Source organism: Kryptolebias marmoratus, linkage group LG15 (genome assembly GCF_001649575.2).
Source record: "Kryptolebias marmoratus isolate JLee-2015 linkage group LG15, ASM164957v2, whole genome shotgun sequence".
Classification (NCBI taxonomy): Eukaryota; Metazoa; Chordata; class Actinopteri; order Cyprinodontiformes; family Rivulidae; genus Kryptolebias; species Kryptolebias marmoratus.
Genome location: NC_051444.1, coordinates 13,768,006 through 13,791,188, shown reverse-complemented (window position 1 = coordinate 13,791,188; position 23,183 = coordinate 13,768,006). Strand labels below are relative to the sequence as shown.

Below are 23,183 nucleotides of genomic sequence, written 5' to 3'. Positions count from 1 at the left end.
GAAGCGAAACGTCTTCAGCTACAGAATAGAAGTCCAGTTGTTTTTGTTTTTTAACTTTTTTTGAATTTACCATGGCCTGGATGACTGAGAATCTACACCAGCATTAAAAAAGGACTGTTTGTAATAAAAGAGAAGCACATCTGGGCTCCTGCATATAAACAAACCCTGATAGATGCTGCACAATGAATTGATGGCATTTTTGGTTAAATCCCAGAACAGCAGTGAAACATTTACCTAATGGGACTTTGGGTGGTGTGATTTTAAACATCACTGCTACTGGAGACCATTGGACAGCCGTTTCTTCAGGTAAGTTTTGGTCCTGAGGAGAAAGAAAAGGAGCCTAAAATAACTTTCTGGATGTGCAAATACAGACAGGTGTATCTGATAATCAAAAGGTTCTCAAGGAGGTATTCAAATGCTTCCTATCTCCATCGAGCGAAATATGTACTGTGTTATAAAAGCACGAGGCAGCTGTTGATGAACGCAGAACTGTTCTGAACGGTTCATCACCTGCTTTTGTGACGCCACTGCCTCTAACTCTTTGAGCCACGCGGCTGACGGTAACTGGAGGACCTGGAGGCACACGGCACCGTGACCTGCGAGGAAAACACGAGACTCAGAACCTGGTGCGTAAACTCTTCGACGTCCGAGAAAAGTGCCTCACTCACAGCTGACCACCGCCGCGCCGTAACGCCCGCCCGCGTGCAGCTCAAAGGTCAAACAGATGCTCCGCTTGTTGACGTCTTCCTGTTGATGAAATTACGCGCCGTTACACTCTGTTCCAGGGCAGCATAAACGAAGCAACGCTGCAAACGAACAAACACAGACTGCTCACCATAGCGTTGAGAACACTGAGAAGGTGAATAACGTTAGAATGAAGCGCAAACACCCTGGCGACGCCTGGAAGAGAAGGGTGACCACATTAGAACAACAAATTTCACTGAAGAACTTGTTTCTGCACTTCATGACTTCAAGGTTATATCCAATTTGATATTAAACATTGGAAAAATTGTGGTCTCATTCGTTTCGATGTCTCACACCCCGGCTGTGCACTCCCATCTTTGTGTCCTGGGCAAAACCTCATCCGGGCAAGCCCATCACAAAGCAGCGGCTGTCCCACTGGATTGTGGGCGCAATTGCCCTGGGATATACGAGTCAGGGCCTTCAGGCGCCTGTGGGCCTTGGTGCCCACTCCATTTGTGGCCTGGCTGTTTAAAGGCGTCTCTATTCAGGGGATACGTGCAGCGGCGAGTTGGTCCCCTCCATTTGCTTTGGCTCGATTTTATAAGCTGGATGTTTCCGTTCCAAGCGTGTCCTCTGCCGCGTTAAACCCCGGGGCCTTTGCTGGAACAGGAGGGCACCTTTTGAGCGCTGGTGAGACATCGAAACGAATGCTATGAATGAGAACTTCAGGTTACTTGCGTCAGCCCAATTCTCAGAGTAGCATGAGCGAGCGGTCTCACCAGGCAACCCTTCTTGTTGGCGAGAGGACTCAGGCGTCGCGATCACCAGCCAATGAGATAAATTGCTCCCGAGGCATACACAGAGTGCCTCCTGCAGTGAGACATCTCACTCATGCCACTCTGAGAACCGGGCTTACGCAGGTAACCCTAAAGTTCTGTGTGCACGTCTCTGAAAATCGGACTTCCTTTCCTAAGTTTAATCAGAAGAATCGGCTTCGACAGCTGATCTGAGGCGCACCACACACCCATATCATCAACGGCGCCGAGCAGGTAGGTCGTCTCAGCCATTCTGCTCATCTGAATGAGTGTTATCTCCAGCCTGTCCTGCAGCCACTCGGCCACACGGCTGAAAGACGAGGCGCACCACACGGACAGGCCCCGGGGGTGGCCCAGAGCCAGGTACCGGCTGTCCTCCGAACACGCCAGGCAGCTTGTGTCCTCTGGAAGCTGTCAAAAAAGAAAAAAACAAGAGACAAAAACAAAACAAAGCTGCCTTTTAGTGATGACTTTATGAGCCCGTAAAGCCTCCTGAGCACCAATAATCTATAAAATGAGCGTTTAGGGTCAGCTTTATACAAAATGTTGAAATGTTAAAGTCTGTCAGGTACCTGAGCCACACCTGGCAGCTCCAACAGAGGCACTTCTCTGGACATCGCTGCCTTCACGTTCAGGCTCCCTCTTAAAGGATATATTGCAAAAAAATAATGTTAATTTCAAACTCACCACGGCCCTGGGAGTTTATTAATCACAGAAGCTGACATGAAGACACTCAATTATATTACTAAAGCAGGTAGGCCCAAGTGCCATATAAGGACTCACAACTTCAATTATTCTGAAAATTTAGTGATAATTAGCTTATTTTCTCTCAGTGTATACAAGATAATGCGCGGTGTGAGTTTCCATTGAACATATTATATATTTGCCATGTTTGGGCCATATTTTACCGCTCTGACTTGACTAAAAACATTTAAAATAAATCTATCTAATAAGTAAATATTCTGCCATAAATATCAGTCATGGTTTCTTTGGGCTCAATAAGCTCCGGTACACCAGTTTTAATGCTGAAAATGTCCTCTTCTAGTCTTACTTTAACCGGAGCAAAATTTACGGTGAGTCCTCGGAGAAGCTAGCAGCCGCAACCAGACGGTACTCTGTCGCCATGACAACAGGCTCACGCGTCACATGCGGCCAGACTGCGCATGCGCGTCTAACTGACCGCACCTGCTGACCAGCAGAGGTCGCTAGAGCTGCCCTGCTCTGACCCAATGTTGTGAGCTTTTTTTTTTTTTAACTGATATTTATTAAAAGTAGACTGCCCTAAAGTAGATTAATGGAACTCAGTAGTTGCTTTTTTATTTTGGTTCAACAGAAATAGTTCAAATAACAAACTGATGAATCTGACCTTGACGAAAAGGATGGTACCTTAACTTAATTATTTTGTTGCTCAACTTTTTGAGGCAGTTCAGTGATTTTTTGTTCCTCTCTCTCTGAGGCCTCTGCACCTGTCCACAGGTGTTTTGATCCACTCCTCATGAACAAACTGCTCCAGCTGTCTCAGCTTCCATAATTTCTCGACTTGAAGTGGATTAAAGTAATATTTTATTTAAAAACCTGATCCAGCAGCTGCTTGAATTATTCAGAAACATATTAAAATATTCAGTCTGAACAATAACTTTAGTTTTTTTTACATCGGCCAGCTGTTCTGTTTTATAACCAGCAGTGTCAGTATCCACATGGAAAGAAAAGTTATTTGAACTTTACACTACCTTTTAGCTTTAAAACTGCCTGAGAAACATTTGATTATTCAGTAACACCCAAAGCAAAATGATTAATAAATATAGATTTTTACTTTGGATTTATTTCCATAAAATAAGATCTGTTGGTTTTAAATTAAATTTAAAATACAAATCAGAAACAAACCATTAGTGTTAGCTTATAAATCTGCTTATAAAGCAAGTAAATATAAACCTTTTACTAAACTGCAAACAATCTGATGGGATTTGGATCATTTGCTAAAGAAATAAGAAAACAAGAATCCATAAAACGAAACCTTTTAGAGTAAAGATCACCTCGATGTCTTTATTTATTGTAAACTTTTTACAACAGCAAAAGGAAGTAAACATCTGCAGATCTCCTCTGATTCCTCCGAGTCCAAAACCAACCAAATAAAAACAGAAACATTATAAATCCAATCATCGAAGACTTGAACAGTGAGTTCAGATTCAGTGGTAAATGATCCAGTTGTGGAGTCATTATAAGCTGATGATGCATTTCATAATTCCCACCAGCCGTCGGAAAATTAAAGATTACTTTGAAAAAGGAGAAACCAGCGAGGACACAAGCCTCCACTTTCAATTAGATTTAAAGGAGACAGCAGCAGCGTGCGGATCAGTGCTATTACTAATTATAAATACCCAAATATTAACCTCAGAGGGGATTTTTAAGAAAGTACCAGAGGGGTTCTAAATAGCAGGTAACCAAAGTGAATCATTGGAAATGCAAAAAAGCCACTGGTGATGTTGACTTCAGGGCTTTCTATAAGGAGGTACCAGCAGGATAAGGCAGACGTGGTGCGTTCACTGACCCGTTCTCATTGTTGGCAGTTCGGACTCGTCGAGCTAGAAAAGTGTAATCTTAAGGCTTCTGTGACGACATGAAGTAAACAAAACAGAACAACAACAAACAACTCCAGCCAGAACAGGCACTGACTACTTAACTGAAGGCTACATACGGAGGGCTAATTTAGCAGCGCCTCTTCGAAGCTCACACGACAATCGGCCTCTCCGATAGAGGATCAGGTGGGTTTTAAAGGAACAGTTCAGATCTTTTAGGAGCGGGAAGGTTAATATCTTACCTGTCGTAGACGGCTCTCGTCCCCACTCAGACCACCCGTTCGCTCATCAACCCGGACTCAACTCTGTCCGAGTGAGGTCACGCACAGCGCCGTCTACAGCAGGTAAGATACTGTTTGACCTGAGCTATCCCTGCAGAACGAACAAATGGTTCAACTCCTCCAATACTAGTTATGTTTCTCATTTCTTATACTGGTTTATCCCCCTTTAAAGCGCACAAATTATTGATTTCAAACCCAACTTTAATATTAATCCAGCTTTAAAAGCCCTTAGAGGCAGCAGGATCACGGTATTTTCCCCTAATAAACACTTCGATATAAGAAGACCAGATGCTACAAGCTGAGGAGTCCAGCGTCCCAGGACGGACAGGAAGCGGATTTAAAATAAATACGTCAGTAGTTAAATATCGAATTTTACACCTTTTTCCTTCCGGGCCAAAATACTTTCATGTAGATGTGCTGCCGATTAAACACGTGGGAGCTACTAAAAAAAAAAAAAAAAAAGAGGGGAAACGTGGTTAATAAATACTTTAGATAAACTCAAGTGCATTTCGGGGACGAGATATACAAAGAGCTACAAATTACTGCCAAACAGAAATCTAGGGATATTCATGGACACGGTTTATATTTTCAACTGGGTCATGAGTTGTGTGAATCAGAAACTACCATGTGGTATGTTAGGGTGACGTGTTTTTTTCCTTAAATATTAAGGAATAAGACCCTTTTATTAGCTCTAATGTCTATATTATTACAACTGTTTTGTGTTAAATCATTTTTTTTTGCATAAATGGACACAAAGTATGTGTTGGAGACGATAGAGAAAGGAGGGGGGAACATCTCTTCATTATCACACCTCCACCTTCGTATGCTAAATAAAACTCTTTAGAATAATCAAAAATAAGAAAACGGAGGGAGAGCCTGCTTTATCAACCACCCAAATCCGTTTAAATAAGTTAAAATCTTTGATACATTTCCACCAAAATACCTTCCAATGATTTGTAACTTTTTTAGCCACTGTTATTTATTTATTTTTTTAGTTTTTCTTCGACCAGTCGGGTGTTCCGAGCAGAATATATTGATATATTAGAGCTCGTAAGAACCCCTGAGGTCCCAGCAGAAGCTCTGGACGAACGGCTGCAGCCTTTCGGGTTAAAACTCTTCGTCGGGCCTCCAAAGACCTGGAAGGAAAGTGCTACGAGGACGCTTTGGAGAGGTCATAGTCCGCGATGAGCTGCTTGATGTAGGACAGTTTTTCATGAAGATACTCGCAGCGTTTCTTCTCCTCCCTGTAGCTCGGGAACTTCTGCAAAGAGAGACGAGACGCAGGGTTGTTTTAGGACAGCAGAAACCCACTTTTTGCTCGTCAGCGCGATCAGAATTAAACTGTTTCTCCTAAGTGATACTTATCTACAGCAGGTAAGATACTGAATGCTCATAACCCTTTAATAGAACCTCCAAAATACCTGGATGTGTTTGTCCAAAAGCAATTGGAAACAAATAAAAGCTCATAATATATGTGACAGCTTCAGAGTTAAAAAGAAGTTACCTTTCGATACTTCTTGTACTTTTCTAGTATTTGGTCCTCCATTATCTGCAGGGAGAGAAGCACAAACAACTAAATTAAAACAGCAATCACTCCGGCGCTGCGCGCTCCGTATTTGATCCGTTTTACAGCCGTTACCTTGTATTCTCGCGTGCCAGGAGACAGGCTCTTGATCTTGGACCCCAGCTGAACAAAGATGTGAGTTATGGCGGCGATCCGGGAGTGGAGGTCTTTGTACTCGTCGTACTCGGCGCAGAAGTCCTCCTGGTACCTCCGACGTTGCTCCGCACTCGTGACGGGGCTGTATGAGCTGAGAAGACACGCAGTCGGGGATGATTAAAGCCCCGTTATACCTCACGCGTTGAGTTTTCTGAGTACTTTCTTCCCTTTACTACCCTATTTTCTTACTGTGTACTACCTCAGTGTGACACAAGATGGCAGCACACAGCCACACTGTTAATCATACCCTCTTTATTTATGATAAATATATGGGATTTAGAGCAGAGACACCACAAGGATTAGCTACTTTGCATCGTGTTTACACTTACAGCACATAATCCGGCTTCTCCTCGGAGGCCACAGCAGTCGTGATGTCAGGATCTGGAGCAAAACACACAAGATTAAAAAGAAAAATTCAGCTGAGTCGAGTCGGTGACACGGAGCTTAGCTGCTGTCTGAGGATTCAGCTGTGTGTGTGTTTCTGTGGGAGTAAGTGCCCCCGCCCGCCTCGGCTCAGACTGGATAAAAGCTTGTGGGCGTCGGGGGACCCGGCTGTTGTCGAGTCACTCAGCCGCGGAGGACTCTGGGGGAGCAAACAGGGCCACGCTTCAACATTCAAACGCAGGCTGCGTTACGCTCAGAGCGACCGCGAGGCCTCTGTGGTCATCTGTTTGTGTGTGTGGTTAAACCGGTCTTTTCTGCACAGCTGCAGGGGAGAAGCAGCAATTCGGGAAGACGACAACAAAAAACGCTGCGAGGGACTACAGACTACAGGTGAAAGAAAATGAGCAAAATGGAGCCTTACTGTCAGCTTTGTCTGGATTCTGCTTGAGGTCAGGACTGGACTTGAGCCACTCGGTGTCCTTGTCGTCTTTTAACCTCTCGCGCTCCTTGTGCCGTTTGGACTTCTTCTTTCTGTGCTGGCTGTTGGCGAGGTGCTGCTGGGCGCGCTCGGAGTCGCACGGAGGCGGCTGGGGGTCGTTTGTTTTAGATTCGGGCTCCCTGCGTTCAGGAACGGGTCCGTCGGGGAGGCTGTGCAGTTGGTGTAGGAGCGGAAAGGCGCCGTGGCTCGCAGGCGGGCCACAGCGGGGATCCGTACGCTCATGTGTCCTTTCAGGTTCAGGGTTTGACTGAAAACCAGGGCCAGGGGTCGGCGTGGCACTGTTTTGCGCTCCTTTGCCGTTTACGAGTCCTTTCTCCACAGGCTGGTGCTGCGACCTCAGGTCCATGAGCTTTTGTCTCTTCACGGCGAGTCGGTCCTGCGAGTCGAAAGGCATGGGGCGCTTCTGAAACACGGAGGAGGCAAAAAAACACAGTTTACCTCCAAAATATCAGCCTCAGCTGACTTCATCTAACCTCAGAAGGAGGCAAGACTAACCAAAGTGATGAACAGAAGCAGCAGTCTCCCCTCAGATCAGTCACTTTTGCCAAAAAGAGAGAAAAAAAAAAAAGCAACTCACCACATAAATATTTTTTGCTATACTCTGATCTTCTGAGATCTTTGCCACTGCCACATGTGCTTCAGCGTTTCGGGGCTGACTGCTGATATGCGGCTGCAGTTTTCTGTTAAAACACAGACACAACAAAATGTCGCCTAAGAACTCGTTTAATAACCAACAACCTGCTTCTGAGGAAAAAGGAAGAGAAAGTAGCCATTTTATTGATCTATTAATTGCTTCATTGGTGTCAGTCACCTGGCCAGCAGCCTGCCGATCAGCTGCTTGTCTTCCTCGCCGTAGCCGGGCCAGTCCCTCTGCACCTCCCTGTACAGGTCGTCCTTCAGCAAGTAGCTGCTGTCTTTGGGATTCAGTTTGGCCACCTGAAAAAAACAAAAAACAAAAACAGCAACACCAGATGTAAATTTACACGATAAATGATCTAATCACGGCGTTTTGCTCGAACGTGGACGTAGGAAACGTCACCTTCATCAGTTCTGTGTTGGAACGAGAGTTTTCAGGTTTATAACTAAATCAAAAAAGGGTCAAATTTGGGTCATTCTGTCTTCTGTCTCTACCAGACAACAATAAAACAACGTTTTGTCATTTATGACCGTGTGGATGTAACAAAAAGAACTCGAGGTCGAAGTTGAGCTGTGGCCCATCTTCCTTCCTAGAAAGCGACCTCTCTCTCTCCCAGCGCAAATCTTTATTCTCGATGATTTTAATGTGAAAGTGTTTCTCTGAGGATGTCTATTTCTCAGCTGCCTCCTGAAAGGTCGGCCCGCCCAACGGCAAACATGATCTCTGCAGCGACCTAATTACTCACACACACACACACACACACACACACAGTCATGACAAAGCAGAAATCTTGGAAAATCCACACGGAGAGACAGCCGGCAAAATGACTAAATCCTTATTTGGGATTTACTAAAAATAGGAGGAAATGAAACTTTTCTGACTTGGATTAAAGGCAAATGGTGGGCGATGATGTCTGTCTGTTAGCAAAATATCTCATAAACCAGTGGATGGATTTTAATGAAACTTACAGACAGTAACCATCAGGTGAGCGTCTAAAACTGATGACCTTTTTTTAACCCGATCAAAGTGGACGCCGCAGCCGACCGAGGTCAGAACACAACAATGGCCAAGGCATACTCCAAGTGCTAGTTGCTGAGCGAGACTTTTACTTAAAACTTCGGCATCTTAGCCTGAAACTGGCCTGAAAGGCAGAGGGCCTGCAGACTTCTGTGGGAGTCCGCTGGACAGAATGTTCTCGTGTTTCCCATCCTCAGTAAAGCACATTTTCTGTGAACACGGATCTGTTTCTGGTTTGGTGTCGCTAATGGAGAGCGTCGACCCTGTTATGAGCTGTCAGGTTAGATGCATTTTATAAAGTGTTAACAACTGGAACACCGTGTCCGTCTGCCTTATTGTTCAGTTAGAGGTTTTTAATCCATAAAACACAAACTGCACAACCTGGTTGGTGTGCACGAAAACATGTTTCAATGTGTGGAAAGAGTACACCTCAAAAATGTAAACACAGGAATATAACAGGAATCGTTTTTACCTCCTCCAGCACAGCGCTCAGCTCGGCCTTGTCCTTGGGTCCGGCTCGTTCCCGCTCCAGCCACAGCAGCAGCTCCGGCTTCCTGTACGGCTTCAGCGCCAGCAGGTGGACGACGCGCTCCTTCAGGGGCTTCTGGCTCAGGGCGGTCGGCCCGTCCATCCTGCGGCTGCTGGTCGCCGGTTTGTAGAAGTGACCTTCCGAGGCAGACGCAGGAGCTGGCCTCTTGTGGTACTTGACACATTTACCTGAACGCGCAGAATAAGAGGAGTGCGAGCCGTTAAAGAGCAGGAATTTAGTCCTACAGAAACCAGCATTCCTTAAAGGAAGGCTGACTGCATGAAACCAACTAAAGCAAAGTTCTCAGTTTTGGTTATTTGTCAGCGCTCAGAGTACATGTTGAAGATGACTCTCAGCTTCTACCACACCAAGTTTTAGCTCAAGACCTAAAAAACTGACTGGAGATTTTTTTTTTTTCCTCCCCTTTCCTTCAATGTAAGATAAAATGAAGGTACTTGTTATTAGATGAATAAACGGCCTCCTAAACATCTAGTTAGATGTCAGAAAGACTTAAATTCAAAAATAAATAAAAGATTTGGCCTTTTATATGACAGAGGTAGAAAGCGAGTTCGTTCTCCAGGTTTAAACTGTATTACAGATTTAAGGGCTGACAAGTGTTGTGAAATAACTATTAAAGGAGGGGAAAGTTGAGATTCTTACCGATGTCAGCCCTTCATATTACTACAGTTGTAGGTTTTTGTATAAGGGCTTTAAAGATTCCCAATTATTTGACTGAGACTACAGAGGAGGTGGGAAAAAAAGGCCGTCTGCAGAAGCCGTTTGCTCACGCAGCAGCATTTTTGGTGCCTCTGTGTTAGATTTTTATCTCCTCCCCAGTTGGACCACCGGTAGTTGAACTGGTAAAACTACTGCTGCACGGCCTCAGGACCCCTACGGCTAAAACCCACAAATCCATCAATAATAAACTGCTTTTCGAATGTGGGAACCTGCACTTTCAAGACTTCTGTTTCATCTCAAGTAGCCTGTAAACTGCACGGAGAAGCCGCTTCACTCTGCTGGGCTGGACAGCTTTAGGACGAGCCAGAAGGAAATGTTTGTTTAGCAATAATCCCAAAGAGTCAAGTCTACGCCGAAACGTCCTGCAAGTTATAAACTACACATAAATGTGAAATGATTTAGCTCATTTTAAGGCATTATCGGTGGCGTCGGGTCCTTTCAGCGGTCGGACAGAAAGCCGGTTTTCCCGCCCCCGTCCCCTCCCTCTCTTTGACCTTCAAAGCTCAGATTAACCTGCAGTGGGATTAGCACAGAGAGGTAGCTTTCACCGCTCAAACCAGCCCCGTCTGCTTGCAGGAAGGTTATTAGCAATAATCAACAGTGTGTTTACGTCTGAGGAAGAAACAGGAATCACCGCAGTCAGCTGGACTGGGAGCCTTCATTACATTGTTTCTTTGCATTTTGTAAACGTGGTCACCGCCTCCTCACACATCAGGTTATATATAAACTAAACGTCTGATCAGCGAGGCAGATGCTTCATCGCCGTCAGGCTGCGGTACTTGTTTTGTGGTCTTTGTCTTAAGTTGCACAACTGCTGCAGCCTGAATTTGATCCAGATCGAGCCGATGTTTCAGGCCTCCCAGGAGCTCCGGGGGCCCCCGACGCAGAGGTCCAGAACTGGGCCGTGAAAACTCGTTGCGTAACTACGACAAAGGTTGGAGAGGAGCAACTTGAGGAGGCAGAGAGGGGAGCTTAATGTGGCGTTCAGGGGTCCAAGAAAAAACACACACACACACATCAGGCATCACTGTCGGTTCTCTCGTGTGGCTCACGTTTTAAAATCAAGTTTGTCTTCAAAGCATGAAAAGAGTTACTTCGAAGATTCACTCGTTTCTTTTTATTATTCAAAGAAACGCTCGCATTCGGTCTCGTGAATATTTTTTTGCGATTAAAACTAATTAGCTGGAGAATAACAACGCAAGTCCAAGTGACAAGCCGTCCTTTTTTTTTTTTTAAACAAAAACAAATGTTTAACTAAAAACCCAAGAGCCGACAAAGCTCCCGGAGACGGGACCTGTTTACCCCAAAGCACGGCCCACACATCTGGTTTCATTACTCAACATGAAAAACGTCTGGATTTCAGCTTCAACAGCTTTCAAATATTCCTATTGCTTTTATGGGTGCTGTTATATTTCTTTTTTGGCTTTTTCATGACATCACTGTATCCACAAACAGTCCCTCCCCCCTCTAAGAGTAAATGAGGTTTCCACAGTGAAATCATCTTTTGATGCCGGGGGGATTTTTTTTCCCCCACTGCCGGGGCCCTTCAGTGTGATCTTACTGGGATGTGTGGCTCCAGGTTTGATCTCGATGGCCGAGCGGCTCCAGCTGTCCTTCTCCACCTGGGACATCCTCTCGCGGGTCACCTGGTAGGAGTCGTCGGTGGCGCAGACGGTGATCTTGTCCTGGATGCTGCCTTGAGCGTCCAGCTGCTCACGGCCGTCACTGCGGAACAAACAGAGCCGTTAGAAGTTCCCGCCGACCTCACGGTAAACTCTGTGAGGACTCGGGGGGGGTGGTTCGTGAGCGCACAGTGTCCGCGCAGCTTAGCGGCGCTTCTCACGCGCGCGTTACGTCACAGGCTGGATTTAGCCCTGCGGCTCGGTCCAAAAACAGGACGGAGCCGGTGGAGAACCCTGTGGCTCTGTCGGCATGCTTGCACAACAAGGATCATCTTGAACAAAAGCTAAACTGCTTCAGACACGAACCTGGAGCGCTTTGAGGAGGATCCCACTTTTATTACTGCATATGAAAAATAAAGGCCGTTTATCCTCGTCTGCTCGTTGGTAATTTTCTCAACCAAATTGCATCTGTGGCCACCTACCAGTCCTCCGTTTTGTTCTCCAGGTTTAAAAATACACGCGCGGACACGGACGCAGACAGAGATCCTGCTCTCACGCTGCTGCCCTGCTTTTCTTGGCCTCAGCAAGAAACAAAAAAACCCTGCAAAAAACGAACGAGAATCAGTAAACAGAAGCGCGGCGCAGCTTCCCAAGCATTTACTGTATATTCCCACTTTAGCTTTCAGTAATGACAGGTTCAGCCCAGGAATGTGGAGGAAATTACCACTGATCCACAGTGTGTCCAGCAGCCTGAAAGACACAGGTCTCTCATAATGCTCACGAAGCGTAAAGAAACGTTTAAAAAAACAAACAAACAATTAAGTAAAGCAAAAACGTGACGAGCAACAGTCAGAACGAACAAAAGCTGGATTCAGGCTGTCGTTATTCCTGAAACAGACGGTTGTGGGATGAACTGAGGCCGCCTCATGATGCACAAACACCCCGCTCCAACTACGAGCTCCTCTGTAGGCCAAAGCGCAGCGGGACGACGAGCCCGACCGCAGAACGGCTGCAGAAGGAAACAAGAAAAGGCGCTGCGACGGTCCAGCCGGAGTCCAGGCCCCCCCCTCCCTGCCCGCCGGCCTGCAGACCTCAGTGAACCGAAGCCACGTTGTAAAGAAGAGTGGGCCAAAAGTCCTCAACAACGTACGTGACTGATACAGTCCTGCATTCAAGGAATACTTCAAAGTAGCTGCGGCTTTTGTCTTGGCTTCAGAACGACACGGTGGAATCTTATGTGGTTTTTTTTTTGGGGCTAAATTTGAACAATTTTAGAAAATCCTACAATCAAAAGAAAGTCTTTTCCTTTTTTATGATGGAAGAAAAGCTTCTGGGATAAAGATGGTACACTCAACACACGGGGACAGAAAAAGTGTAAGTGTAATTAAAATCATAAACAGCTTTTGTTGTTTTGTGTTTCCTTTTAGAAATCCCAGTGCAGACGGCCGGTCCTCCACTCACCTGGAGACATACTGATGGATGCAGTCAAAGCTGGCCTGCGGCTGGTCTTTGCTGTCGCTTGATAGGTAGAAGGAGAAGAGGCGGAGAGCAGGCGCTGGCTCGGCTGGGATCTTGATGCACTGGGAGGGAGACGACACAAACACAGAGTTTCAAAAGCAGCATTTCTAAAACAAAACAAAACATTCAAACACCAGAAGACAGGCAGACCGAAAACGGGCAGGCACACAAAAGCCTTGGTTTTAAATGCACCGACTCCGCAGTTTTCCTCTTCTTGTACACAGGATCTGCACCCGACCCGTTTTGCGGGGCCTGCTGCCTACGGATTGATTCTTCTCCTGAAGAATCTACGCATCTTAATTACCTTTTAAGCTGTCAGCCGACTTCACGACAACAGAGATCATCTGTGCTGTGGAAATTCAAACTATGCTGCCGAGCAGCCAAAACACAAGGCTGCACAAGTCCAGGTTTCTTAAAGTATGCATTCATTCCTGCTACAGTCTGCAGTGTCTCAGGCTGACAAATTGAGTCATTAACACAAAGAAAGCTTAATGTTTCCTCCTTTAGGAGGGATTGTTTGTTACCTCCAACAAGAGTGAAGCTATTAATATTCATTCAGTGTTTTCTCTTTTACCTGTTACCTTCATTCACTGCTCAGCTGAGTCGGCTGTTTATTAGTCTGCATCCAGCAAGACAGCAGATGAATAATTCCACCCCCCAGAACGTGCTAAATCTAACAGCAACGAGCCGCTTCTGTCTGCTGTTCAGAAAGGACCCCACAGGGCCTGAAGCCGGTCCAAATGCTGACGAAACGGTCAGCCTAAAGTGTCCTGATGCCACTGCGCTCAAAGTTCCCCCGGCAACGAGGCTTCCTCTCCAACGGGGGCTCTTTCCAGCCCACAAAGTCAATCCGTCCGTCCTCAGCTTTTTTCCTCCTCTAACAACTGCTGTTGAAATTAAACCGAAAATAAACAGATCTCAGTCCGATGAAACCGACAGACCGGATTATTCACTGAAGTAATACTTGCATGCAAGTCTACGGGAGCAACAAAAACACAAGCGACAATCTTAGTTAGGTGTTCAAACTTTCCACGGTTTGCTTCCTTTTTCTGATGACCCCAAACAAGCACAACGTTTCAGGTAAAACGCCTCGAAGTCGTGTCTTTAGAAGAAACTCAGCCAGGAGGAGAAAAATAAGCAGTAAAAACAAACCAGAGTCTGGAGCATGTTTCACTGATTGAATGTGCACGGGAAGCAGACGACGTGGGCATTAATCCTCCATCAGAGCCCGTGGCTGTAATCTGATTACAGTTACTGTTTGGGATTCTACAGGAAATAAGGAAAACGTCCAGGAAACGGACAAATGAGGAACGCAGGAGCATACGGCATGAAGAAAACTCAATAAGAGAAGGAGAAATCCCAACCTCACAGTAAACCAATCAGGGATATTACAAAATTATTTAGGGTTGTGATCACTTTAATTCTTATAGTTGTTCTACATCACCATCATCGCCTGCTGTTCGGCGCATGAAGGGCTGATTTTACATCTGCAAATGGACAGGAAGTGAAATACTGAGACTCTGACAGACTGAGAGCAGGTAGATAAAAATGAAAACAAAGTCCAAACGCGCTCGTCGACGCAGGACATTTAATTCTTGTTGTTCGTCTTCGATTTCCAGCCAAAAAAAGACCTCTAAAGCCAGTTAATGTTTGCTTAAAAACAACAAACAGCCATAAAAAAAACACTTTTAAAAGCCAATAATGTTAATGAGCTCGTGTCACTGTAAACAATTCTCTTATCAGGGTTTACCTCTGGTTCTTACAGAAGGGTTAAAGCTCTGTCAGGTTTGGAATTTCATCCTAATTGTTTTTAATTTGCTGGAACTGATCCGTCTTGCCCACAAACGTTTTGTCCCAAGTTAGCAGCTTTTATTTTCTCATCAGCTTGCAGCACGCGTCTTCACAGGCAGGCTTTCCCCGTGTCCGTGTTTGTGTATTTACAAACCAGACACAGCTGAGCAGCTCGTAGACGGCTGGTTCTTCCACGACCATGTTTTAACGCATCCTGTCATTGTGTAACGCTTGCCTCTTGATAACACCGAAAGCCCCGAAGTCACACGCCGGAGTCTCTGTGTTTATCAAAGACAGAGATAAGAAAACTGTTCCTTACACTGGAGGATTAGTTCACATTCTGAGACACTTTTCAGACCCATGAAGGTTCAACGCCTTGTTATTTTACACAACCAGGTAATAACATTGTGCACAACGTCCGTTCAGACTACTCACAGCAGGAAACTCACTGCGTGCAGTTTCAAATTCCCTGTAAAGTCTCAAAAACATGCTTTAAAAACAAAAACAGACTTTCCTCCTGAAAAGTCATGACATAACAAAGTAACAAAGCTCCTGTGGGTGTCTGACAGCAGAAATAGTTAAATGAACGCCGCGCCGCAGATGGCTCTGTACGGAGCCCAGAGAGTGCCAGGCATCATAACAAACTCAGTTGTCCCCGAGGTCGGCGAAGCAGCTTTGCTCTGTTTGAGAACCAGGAGCAGATCAATGTTTGGGTTTCCCTCCCAGTATCAGTATCGTCTAAACAGACTGTCGGCTGAAGGGTAGGTAAGACAATACAGCCTGAACTGGACCAAAACAAGTCGTACGTCAGGCTGGACGAGTGCTTAGGAACAGTCTACTGTTTCTACTCCAAACAACAACGCTGACGTTACTGAAGATGATAGACAGATGTTAGAATTTGTAGACAGGCTGGAAACCCTGGATCTGCTCAACACGACACCTGCTGCACAAACACACACGTGTTACTGCAAATCTCTGGTTTCCGAAACAGAAATTCCCTTCTCGTTTCAGCGCCCGGCTCTTCCTGAGCTCCGTAGCTTTCGCTCTGCAGACATAAGACGCGCTCGGACCAACTGGTTGTTTCCCTGCAGGCCGGAGAGCCCGGAGAGTCCAGCTGCAAAATGCAGTAGAAAAGTCACGTCTCCACTGAAACGTTGTCTTTAATGAGAGAAGAGGGAGGAAAAAAAAAAAATCAAGCCTGCCACTTTGCTGCTGAGGAGTCATCGGACCGTTCCTCCTCCTCCTCCTCAGCAGCAACATTGCACAGCTCTTCCTCTCTGCTCGCCGTGCCGTGCTGCGTGCCATCACGGGGCTCCCGCTGCTGCAGACGCGGCGAACAAAGCACCTCTCCTCAACTCGGCTCGCTCAGATGGACTGGCACATCCCTGCCACCCCCGCTGTGGAGACTACAAACAGGCACTCTCGCTGGCAGCCACCGGGGCCCACACCAAGGCCTACTGCGAGCCCTAAAGAATTTAACCAGCCGTGAATAAAGGAAACATTTACGGAATTCCTTTCAGGTCCAAAATATCCAGAGAATCTGCGGGTTACTTCTGGCCTTTGTGCTTCTTCGGCGAAGCAGAAACGAGTGGTGGGGATGGCTAAACAAGTGCTGAAGGGTTTCTTTTTAAGGAAACTACTATTAGAAAATGCTTCTTGGACGCTTGCTGTGTCCGTCTCTCAGACTGTCCGTCTCTCTCGGCCTTTTGTTAGTCCCCGTCGGTCCGTCTCTGCCAAGCCTACCTCTCCATTTGTTTGGTTTTCTTGTCCTTTCGACTCAATAGCTTCCTCGCTCTGACTCAGCACCTCCTTTTAACGTTCTTAAATATAAGCTTTCTGAGTCAATTCCATTAAAAAAAAAAAACACAAAGGCAGTCAAGGGGAAGTCCTTCGGGGGACAAACTAAGAGATCCTGAACTGGTTTAATCAGTCTGTTTAACTGAGCGCTCATCAGTGTTCAACAAGTAAAAAACGTTCTTCAGACTTTTGGCTTTGAGTCCTATCAGCTGGTTTCTGATCGAAGACTTTATTTATTGGTTTAAACCTTTCAGTTCTGGTTTTTCTGTTTGATTTTAACCGTGGGACCAATTTCACACGGATACAAACTATTTCTTGCAATCGGTTGGTTGGGTAAATGCAGAAATGCAGCATCCTACATGTTGATAGAGTTGGATTTGTTCAGTTTTGGACACATTATCAGCTCTGAAGCTCTCACTGCGACACAGAGACATAATCAGCTCTTTCATACAGGTCGGATTTCAGGTGGAACTACCAAGAATAACCCGACCCAGTAATTAGTGTCTCGCTGCTGGCCACTAGTTGCGAAGGAGTCTCCTGAACGGCCTGTGGGTTCCTTCGCCTGACTCGCTGAGGCTCACAGGCTCGTCCCTTCAATCAAAGGAAGTCACAGAGTTGTCAGGAGCTCAAGTGTGCAAGATCTGTATGTTTGCACCTCTCCTCTGACAATAAAAAAACAAACCAGGTCTAAAAAGCGCACCAATGAGAATTATTACAAAACTGGTCCAAATCTGCCAGAGTCTGCTCCGGCAGATTTGAAGGCAGAGGTATGCAGGTAAATAATGTGCAACAAAAGCCATGCATGCAAAGTTAAAACCATTTTTTTTTTTTTTTTTTAAATTGTCAGCTTAAAACATGGCCGCATGGCTCGTTGACAGCTGAAAATTCATGTCAAGTTTGGGTCGCAGCCTGGCGAGACACCTTCAAGTTTCAGCAAGTTTCGACCAATAATTTTAACTTTTATGCACCTGATGGTGTCCCACAGGAGAGATGTGGATAAACACTAAAGCAGCGGGAACTATTTATGCCTCCAGTATCCATAGCCGTCACATTCTGTGTATACAGTTACTAAGAGGCTGCTCAGACTTGGTGCCAACACGCAGCCTGTCGGGGTTCATTTGTAACAAACAGCTGGACGCGCATCTGTTCAGACGTCCAATTAAAACGAGCGCCGGCGCGCTGGACGTCCGGAAGCGACTACTCCCGATGAGATCCCAGCTAGCAGGCCTGTATGCAAATAGAGCCGTAGCCGACGTGACAGCCGGCGTTCGACCGAGCAGCTCGCAGGTTGCTGTAAAGGCAGCCTGAACGATTTCATCCCCAGGTTCCCTTTGGAAGACGCGAGCTGCCCGCCTGTCAGAAATGCTTCCACGCGCCGAAGCTGCGAGGAGGAGAAAGGCCAGCTTTTCTCGGTTTAACCAAAGTGTGACGTCGATTGAACAAAACCTGCGAGGAGACTGCTGTCGGTGCACGGGGCTTATGTTTCCTGCGAGCCTTTGCTTGAATGTGGGGTCTGGGTGTAGATCTCATCCAGGCCATTGTTTCCACATCCTCTGCAGCCTGAGTAATGGCCTTCTGAACACAGGCCGTCTTTTGTCCCCGCCTCCTCGGCTCCGGAGTGGGATGCCATGGCACTGCTTCCCCTTTATGGAGGACGGGAGGAGAGGGGGGACATGCAGGAGGAGGAGGAGGAGGAGGAGGAGGAGGAGGGTGAAACCGGTCGCCACCGCCGCTGTCCGTTATCAGCAGGAGCCGAGGCGCCCCGGGCCGGCGGCTAATGCAAACTCTGAGTGCGCTAATCCAGCAGCGGGTCTCAGCTCCAGCCTCTCAGCGAGGTGTAATCAGCATTAGTGCCACTCACACGAGTCTGGTGATGAGCAAACATCTCCACCGCTGCCTTAAAAACGCACACACACAGAGGCTCAGACAGCCTGCCACAGCCTTCGTCCTCACCACACTTCAGTAAACACCACTTCTCATCTCATCGCAAACAAAAGAGGTGAATTGTTCCCAGGACTACAAGTTGACACATGCCACTAACCCCCCCACCCTCCACCACCACCTCCCCCCTACAATAGAGGACACAGATGCCGAACACAATGTGTGCTTGTGTTTCTAGTTGCATAGAAGAAAAGAGGAAGAAGGGGGCAGCAGGGCCTGAACAGGAAAGAAAGAAACAAACATTTTTTTGTGGGTTTCTTTTAAACGCAGCCGTGCGTTTTATGCTCCCTCGGTCAATCAGCTGACGCTCGGAGCCGCGCGGCGGAGTCTGCCGCTGCTAAGACTCGGGTGATTAATGCGGCCGCCTCGAGTGGGAGACAGCGCGTGTAATCAAGTCCCAGCCTGTAATAACCTCTCCATTCCTCTTAATTTTGAATTTCACACGGGCAAAGAGCTGCTGCCGGAGGTGAAAGCTCGAGAAGTGAGGTGGGGCGAGGGGGGCGGGGGCAAAAAGGCCTGCCGCCCTGGGGGGGCCGAGCTGTCAACAGGTTGCGGGTCACGGTCGCCGGCGAGGCCCGCGGAGCCTGCTGGGAGCTTTCAGACGAGGCAGGTGATCGAGACGTGCTCTTCGACGAGCTTCGGTCAGCTCCGCCGTTTCTTCGCGTCGCCCCTCGCTCAAACCACGCGTGACCCGGTCAGCGCGTGAGACTTCCACTCTCGGGTTGTTAAGACAGCAGTGACGGCTCAGTGCCGTTTCAAAACGTCATAATCCCCGAAACAATCCTCTCTTTGTTTGCGGGCCGCTGGTTGTGAATCATGGAGAAAAGTAGTATTTATGCACCAAATGACCTACATGGAACATACGATATAATAAAGAGATTAGTGGAATGCAGGTAAAATTGTTTTGCAATGTGAAACTAACACTCATAACAAGTTAACCACATCCCCCCCCCAGAGGACTGATGAAAGTTGATAAATTAGAAGTTGTTTTCTTTGCAGAGTACTTCAATCATCCGGGAGCTCATGCCTAAAGCAGCCGCTGCAGCAGAAGTTAGGTGCAGTGACTGAAATGCAATGAAGTGCACACGTCGAAGTTCAGAGATTTGGAACAGCGTTGACAATCAGCAACGTGCTCTCGTGGCTTCCACAGTCGCAGAGCCACAGCAGGGGCACAGGCGCGACACATCTGGACTGACTGGGGTCCGCCCTGGATGAAAAACTCGATTCATTTTTTTTGGGAGGTCCGGGCGCATAGCATGCATTCCCCCACTCATTGTTATTCAAATCAGAGGAGACTCTCAGGGTTTCTGCTGCCCCGACGCACACACACACACAGAGTGACTAAAACCCTCCTTTCAAACACGTAGACGCTACCAGTAAGTGCTGAAAAATTCCCCTTTCGATCGTGAGGACAAACGCACAACTTACAGGGGGATGCACTCTGAAATCTGCTGTATGGGGGGGTTGGAGGGGTGGTGGTGGTGGTGGTGGTGGTGGGGGGGGTGTGAATACGAATAAATTAAGGCCTCAGACCACACATGACAAGTCATAAACACGCTCACTCGAAAAGCAAACCATCCACACCCAGGTCACTGCAAACAAACAAAGAAACGTGAAAACACACACAGCAGGCACTGCGTCTCACACACCACCTCAGCTTAAAAGGTGTGTTTGCTCTACATAATTACACACACACAGAAAGTGGGAGCCCAACCTGTGAACGGCACAGCAAAATGAGCAGGTCAGGGTTCGTGTCGCGCCTCCGCCTCCAGAATACAGTGTGCCACACACACACACTCATACACACCTCGGGGTGTCTGAGCCGAGGAGACAGAGAAAGCTAAAGCAAACAGGAGTCATGATGCCTCAGTCTGTAATCAGGAGCGTTACGGCTCCTGTAATTACTTTGAAACACTCATTTGGCTAATAACCTTAGCTCTCTGCGGCATATGATGGGAGGGGTGAGAAATTCGCTGTCGTTTCTTTAAAAAAAAAAACAAAAAAAAAGCAGTCTCCGGTCATGTCTCTCCTGTCAGATCGTACTCACCTGAATCCCTCTTGGGAATCACTCTCAGCTACTACCACACAAGATTTGAGCTCAATATCTGCGTTACAGCCATGTTTGTTTTCGCTAGGGTCAATTAAATGGGGCGGTCATCTTAAATCGAGTCAGACCCAAAAGTTGTAGATGTGCAACCAATCATTACTTTCTAAGAGCTTCAATAAAATCCATCCAGTGGTTTATTGGACATTTTGCTGACGGACAGTGGAACCAATGTACACGCAGGTTTACACGCAACTTGAGGTCAACAATAAAAACAGCTTTTTAAACAACTACAGCAGCTGATTTAATAAAACAAGCTCTAATACAAAATGAGAAAGTTTAGTTTCAGTGCCGACACCGATCCTCTGAACGGACTCCCACAGCTTCAGGGGAACTCGGTTCTCTGCAGGCTGCAGTTGTTATCTGCAGGGACAAAACTCCCACCCCCCCTGAACCGGATCACTGACCCGTCCTTCACCTGCAAAAAAGTGGTAGTTCAGATGCAGAGTCCTGCTTACAAGCAATCAGCGTCTAACCTGTCGTAGAAACTTCTCAGAGCGTCGGAGCTGTCCCTTCGAAAGCTTGAGAAGTACGTCACAAAACCCGACAAACCCAGACCAGACCAGCTCTCCAGCTGCTTCCGCCAAGCGAGGGCGCCGCAGGTCACCAGAGTGCACCTGTACGATGGCTGGAAGGGAGTTCACTGACCTCCCCCTCCCTCCCTCCACCCCCCCGTCCTAAAGTCACCGTCCCTTTGCTCGCCCTGTTGCGACAGGAAGTGGGGCTGGGACCCTCTCAAACCAACCTGCGCCGTTAGGACTGACTGAAAAGTAAGTATTCCCCCAAGGACACAGCTGCTCCTGACTGAAGCCAAAACACACACACACGCACACACACACACACAGAGAGCTCAGGCTGTTTACTCCAGATCACGCCTCAGTATCGAGTTCCTCGCTCGGATATTATGTCTTAATGTCTCGAACCTGCACAGACACACCGACACGGTGTTAGACCAGGCAGAGCTGGACGACTCCCAAGAAGTCGTCCAGACTCTGGCTCCGACAACACATGTGCTCACCTCTCCCTCTCCTGCCTTCTCACCCTCTGCCTCTCGCTGACCCAACAAACCCTGTGCACAGTCACCAGCCCTGACCCAGTAACCCGCTGGGGCGAGGTGTGTGTGTGTGTGTGTGTGTGTGTGTGTGTGGAGGGCCTCCTATCTGCCTGCAGAGGAGCTCCACGGGCTCCTCATCCCTGCGCTATCAGAGGGCAGCAGCACGGTGGGGCGCGGTGACTCATCAGCAGAGCATGGTGAAGACAAGGAGAGAGGAAAAAAAAAAAAAAAAAAGAGAAGAAATTGCTTAAAACAAAAAGAACGTCTCGGGTGAGATATCTGCCAGGTCAACGCCAGCGCTCGCCCCGTCATGCACTTTCATCCTTTTAAGCAAATGAGCTGAAGCTGTGTGGGTTTAAACAGACTTTACATCGAAGATAAGGGGCGTGAGAGGCCGCCGAGCTGGCTTCTCCTGAAAGAAATGAGATTGGTGAATGAAATTCAAAACTCACCCCTTGGTTTCCCTTGAAACATATGGACGGCTGACTCTGCAAGGCTCCCTGAGGGTGAGAGAAAAGAAGAAAAAAAAGAAAATGTTTGCAATTAAAGCACAATTATGCTGAGATCTGTTTAAAAAAGTTACCCAATCTTAACTGCCGCTGCTTGGGAGGAAAAATAAACAGCCTAGTTTAGTTGTCAGCACTTCTCTAGGATTTTATTTTGTTGTTTTTTTGGCTGAAACAACAGGAAGGTTTCAGAGCAACAGCTTGTTTCTAATGACAGGGTTCGGTTTTGTGCTGAGCAACAGTGACCCAATATTATAATATTCTAAAAGGAAAAAATAACCCATCTGTGTGCTGTTTACACCTAAACGCACCAGAGAGGCAATTTTCCCCTTTAAAAAAAATAGGGAGGTGGGGAGCTGAAACTTTGAGGACGACGAAACACCCTCTAAAACCAAAACAACTGAGACGGTACCTTGAGGTTCTGGTAGGCCTCCAGCGCCCTGACAGCCGTGTCGGTCAGTTTGACGTGGTACAGCGTGATGTTCGGGCTGCTTTTGGTCGTTTTTCCACAGGAGAGCCCGTAGCGGAGCTCCTGCCTGAGCGAAGCCATCGCTGGCTCTGCTGCAGTTCGAGCTGCTGTCCTCGGAGCGCTGCGTGCGTCCCTCTACGTCACGACGTGGGCGGGGCTGGCTCCTCCCCCTCCCCCCTCCTCTGCTGGGTCTGCTGAATGACAGGTAGCTGAGAGTCATCCCCATCGCGTACTTTGAGCACCAACAGAGGCACGTTCCTTCAAGGAAAGGCTTTCATATTTTCATGTTTTCTTTAATTGGATGCAAAAATGAGTTTTCTAATAAGCATTGAGCGTGATCCCCTGTCAGTGTCAGAGCGGAGGCTCTGACAGGCAAGCCATATAACACTCCGAAGTGAATCCATCACCCAGACACTTGCACCAAAATTACTTATAACCGCCTCACATTTAGAACCAACCCTTCTTTTACAGCTTCCCCACTTGTTGAATGTAATAAACGAA

At 47.1% G+C, this 23,183-nt stretch overlaps 2 protein-coding genes across 2 annotated transcripts in view; both read right to left on the bottom strand.

Annotated features, from left to right (window-relative positions):
- Positions 1–3,391, bottom strand: part of wdr93 (WD repeat domain 93) — a 9,387-nt gene extending 5,996 nt beyond the window's left edge. Inside the window, exons 1-7 of the mRNA XM_025006503.2 lie at positions 2,551–3,391; positions 2,072–2,141; positions 1,709–1,910; positions 836–900; positions 669–747; positions 511–596; positions 235–319 (exon numbers count right to left, since the gene is read on the bottom strand). Coding sequence (XP_024862271.1) covers positions 235–319; positions 511–596; positions 669–747; positions 836–900; positions 1,709–1,910; positions 2,072–2,116 — 562 coding nt within the window. The 5' untranslated portion in view covers positions 2,117–2,141; positions 2,551–3,391. The remainder of the gene's footprint in view (positions 1–234; positions 320–510; positions 597–668; positions 748–835; positions 901–1,708; positions 1,911–2,071; positions 2,142–2,550) is intronic.
- Positions 3,392–3,528: 137 nt separating this feature from the next.
- On the bottom strand, positions 3,529–22,789 carry LOC108237395 (RNA polymerase II elongation factor ELL2). Its single transcript, XM_017418785.3, has 12 exons — positions 22,626–22,789; positions 22,160–22,207; positions 12,964–13,082; positions 11,442–11,605; positions 9,086–9,330; positions 7,771–7,895; positions 7,537–7,639; positions 6,882–7,362; positions 6,406–6,457; positions 5,996–6,167; positions 5,861–5,905; positions 3,529–5,617 (listed from the first exon to the last, which is right to left on the bottom strand). Exons 1-12 carry the CDS (start codon positions 22,761–22,763, stop codon positions 5,507–5,509), a joined length of 1,803 nt encoding a protein of 600 aa, XP_017274274.1. The 5' UTR covers positions 22,764–22,789; the 3' UTR covers positions 3,529–5,506.
- Between the last annotated feature and the right edge of the window lie 394 nt (positions 22,790–23,183).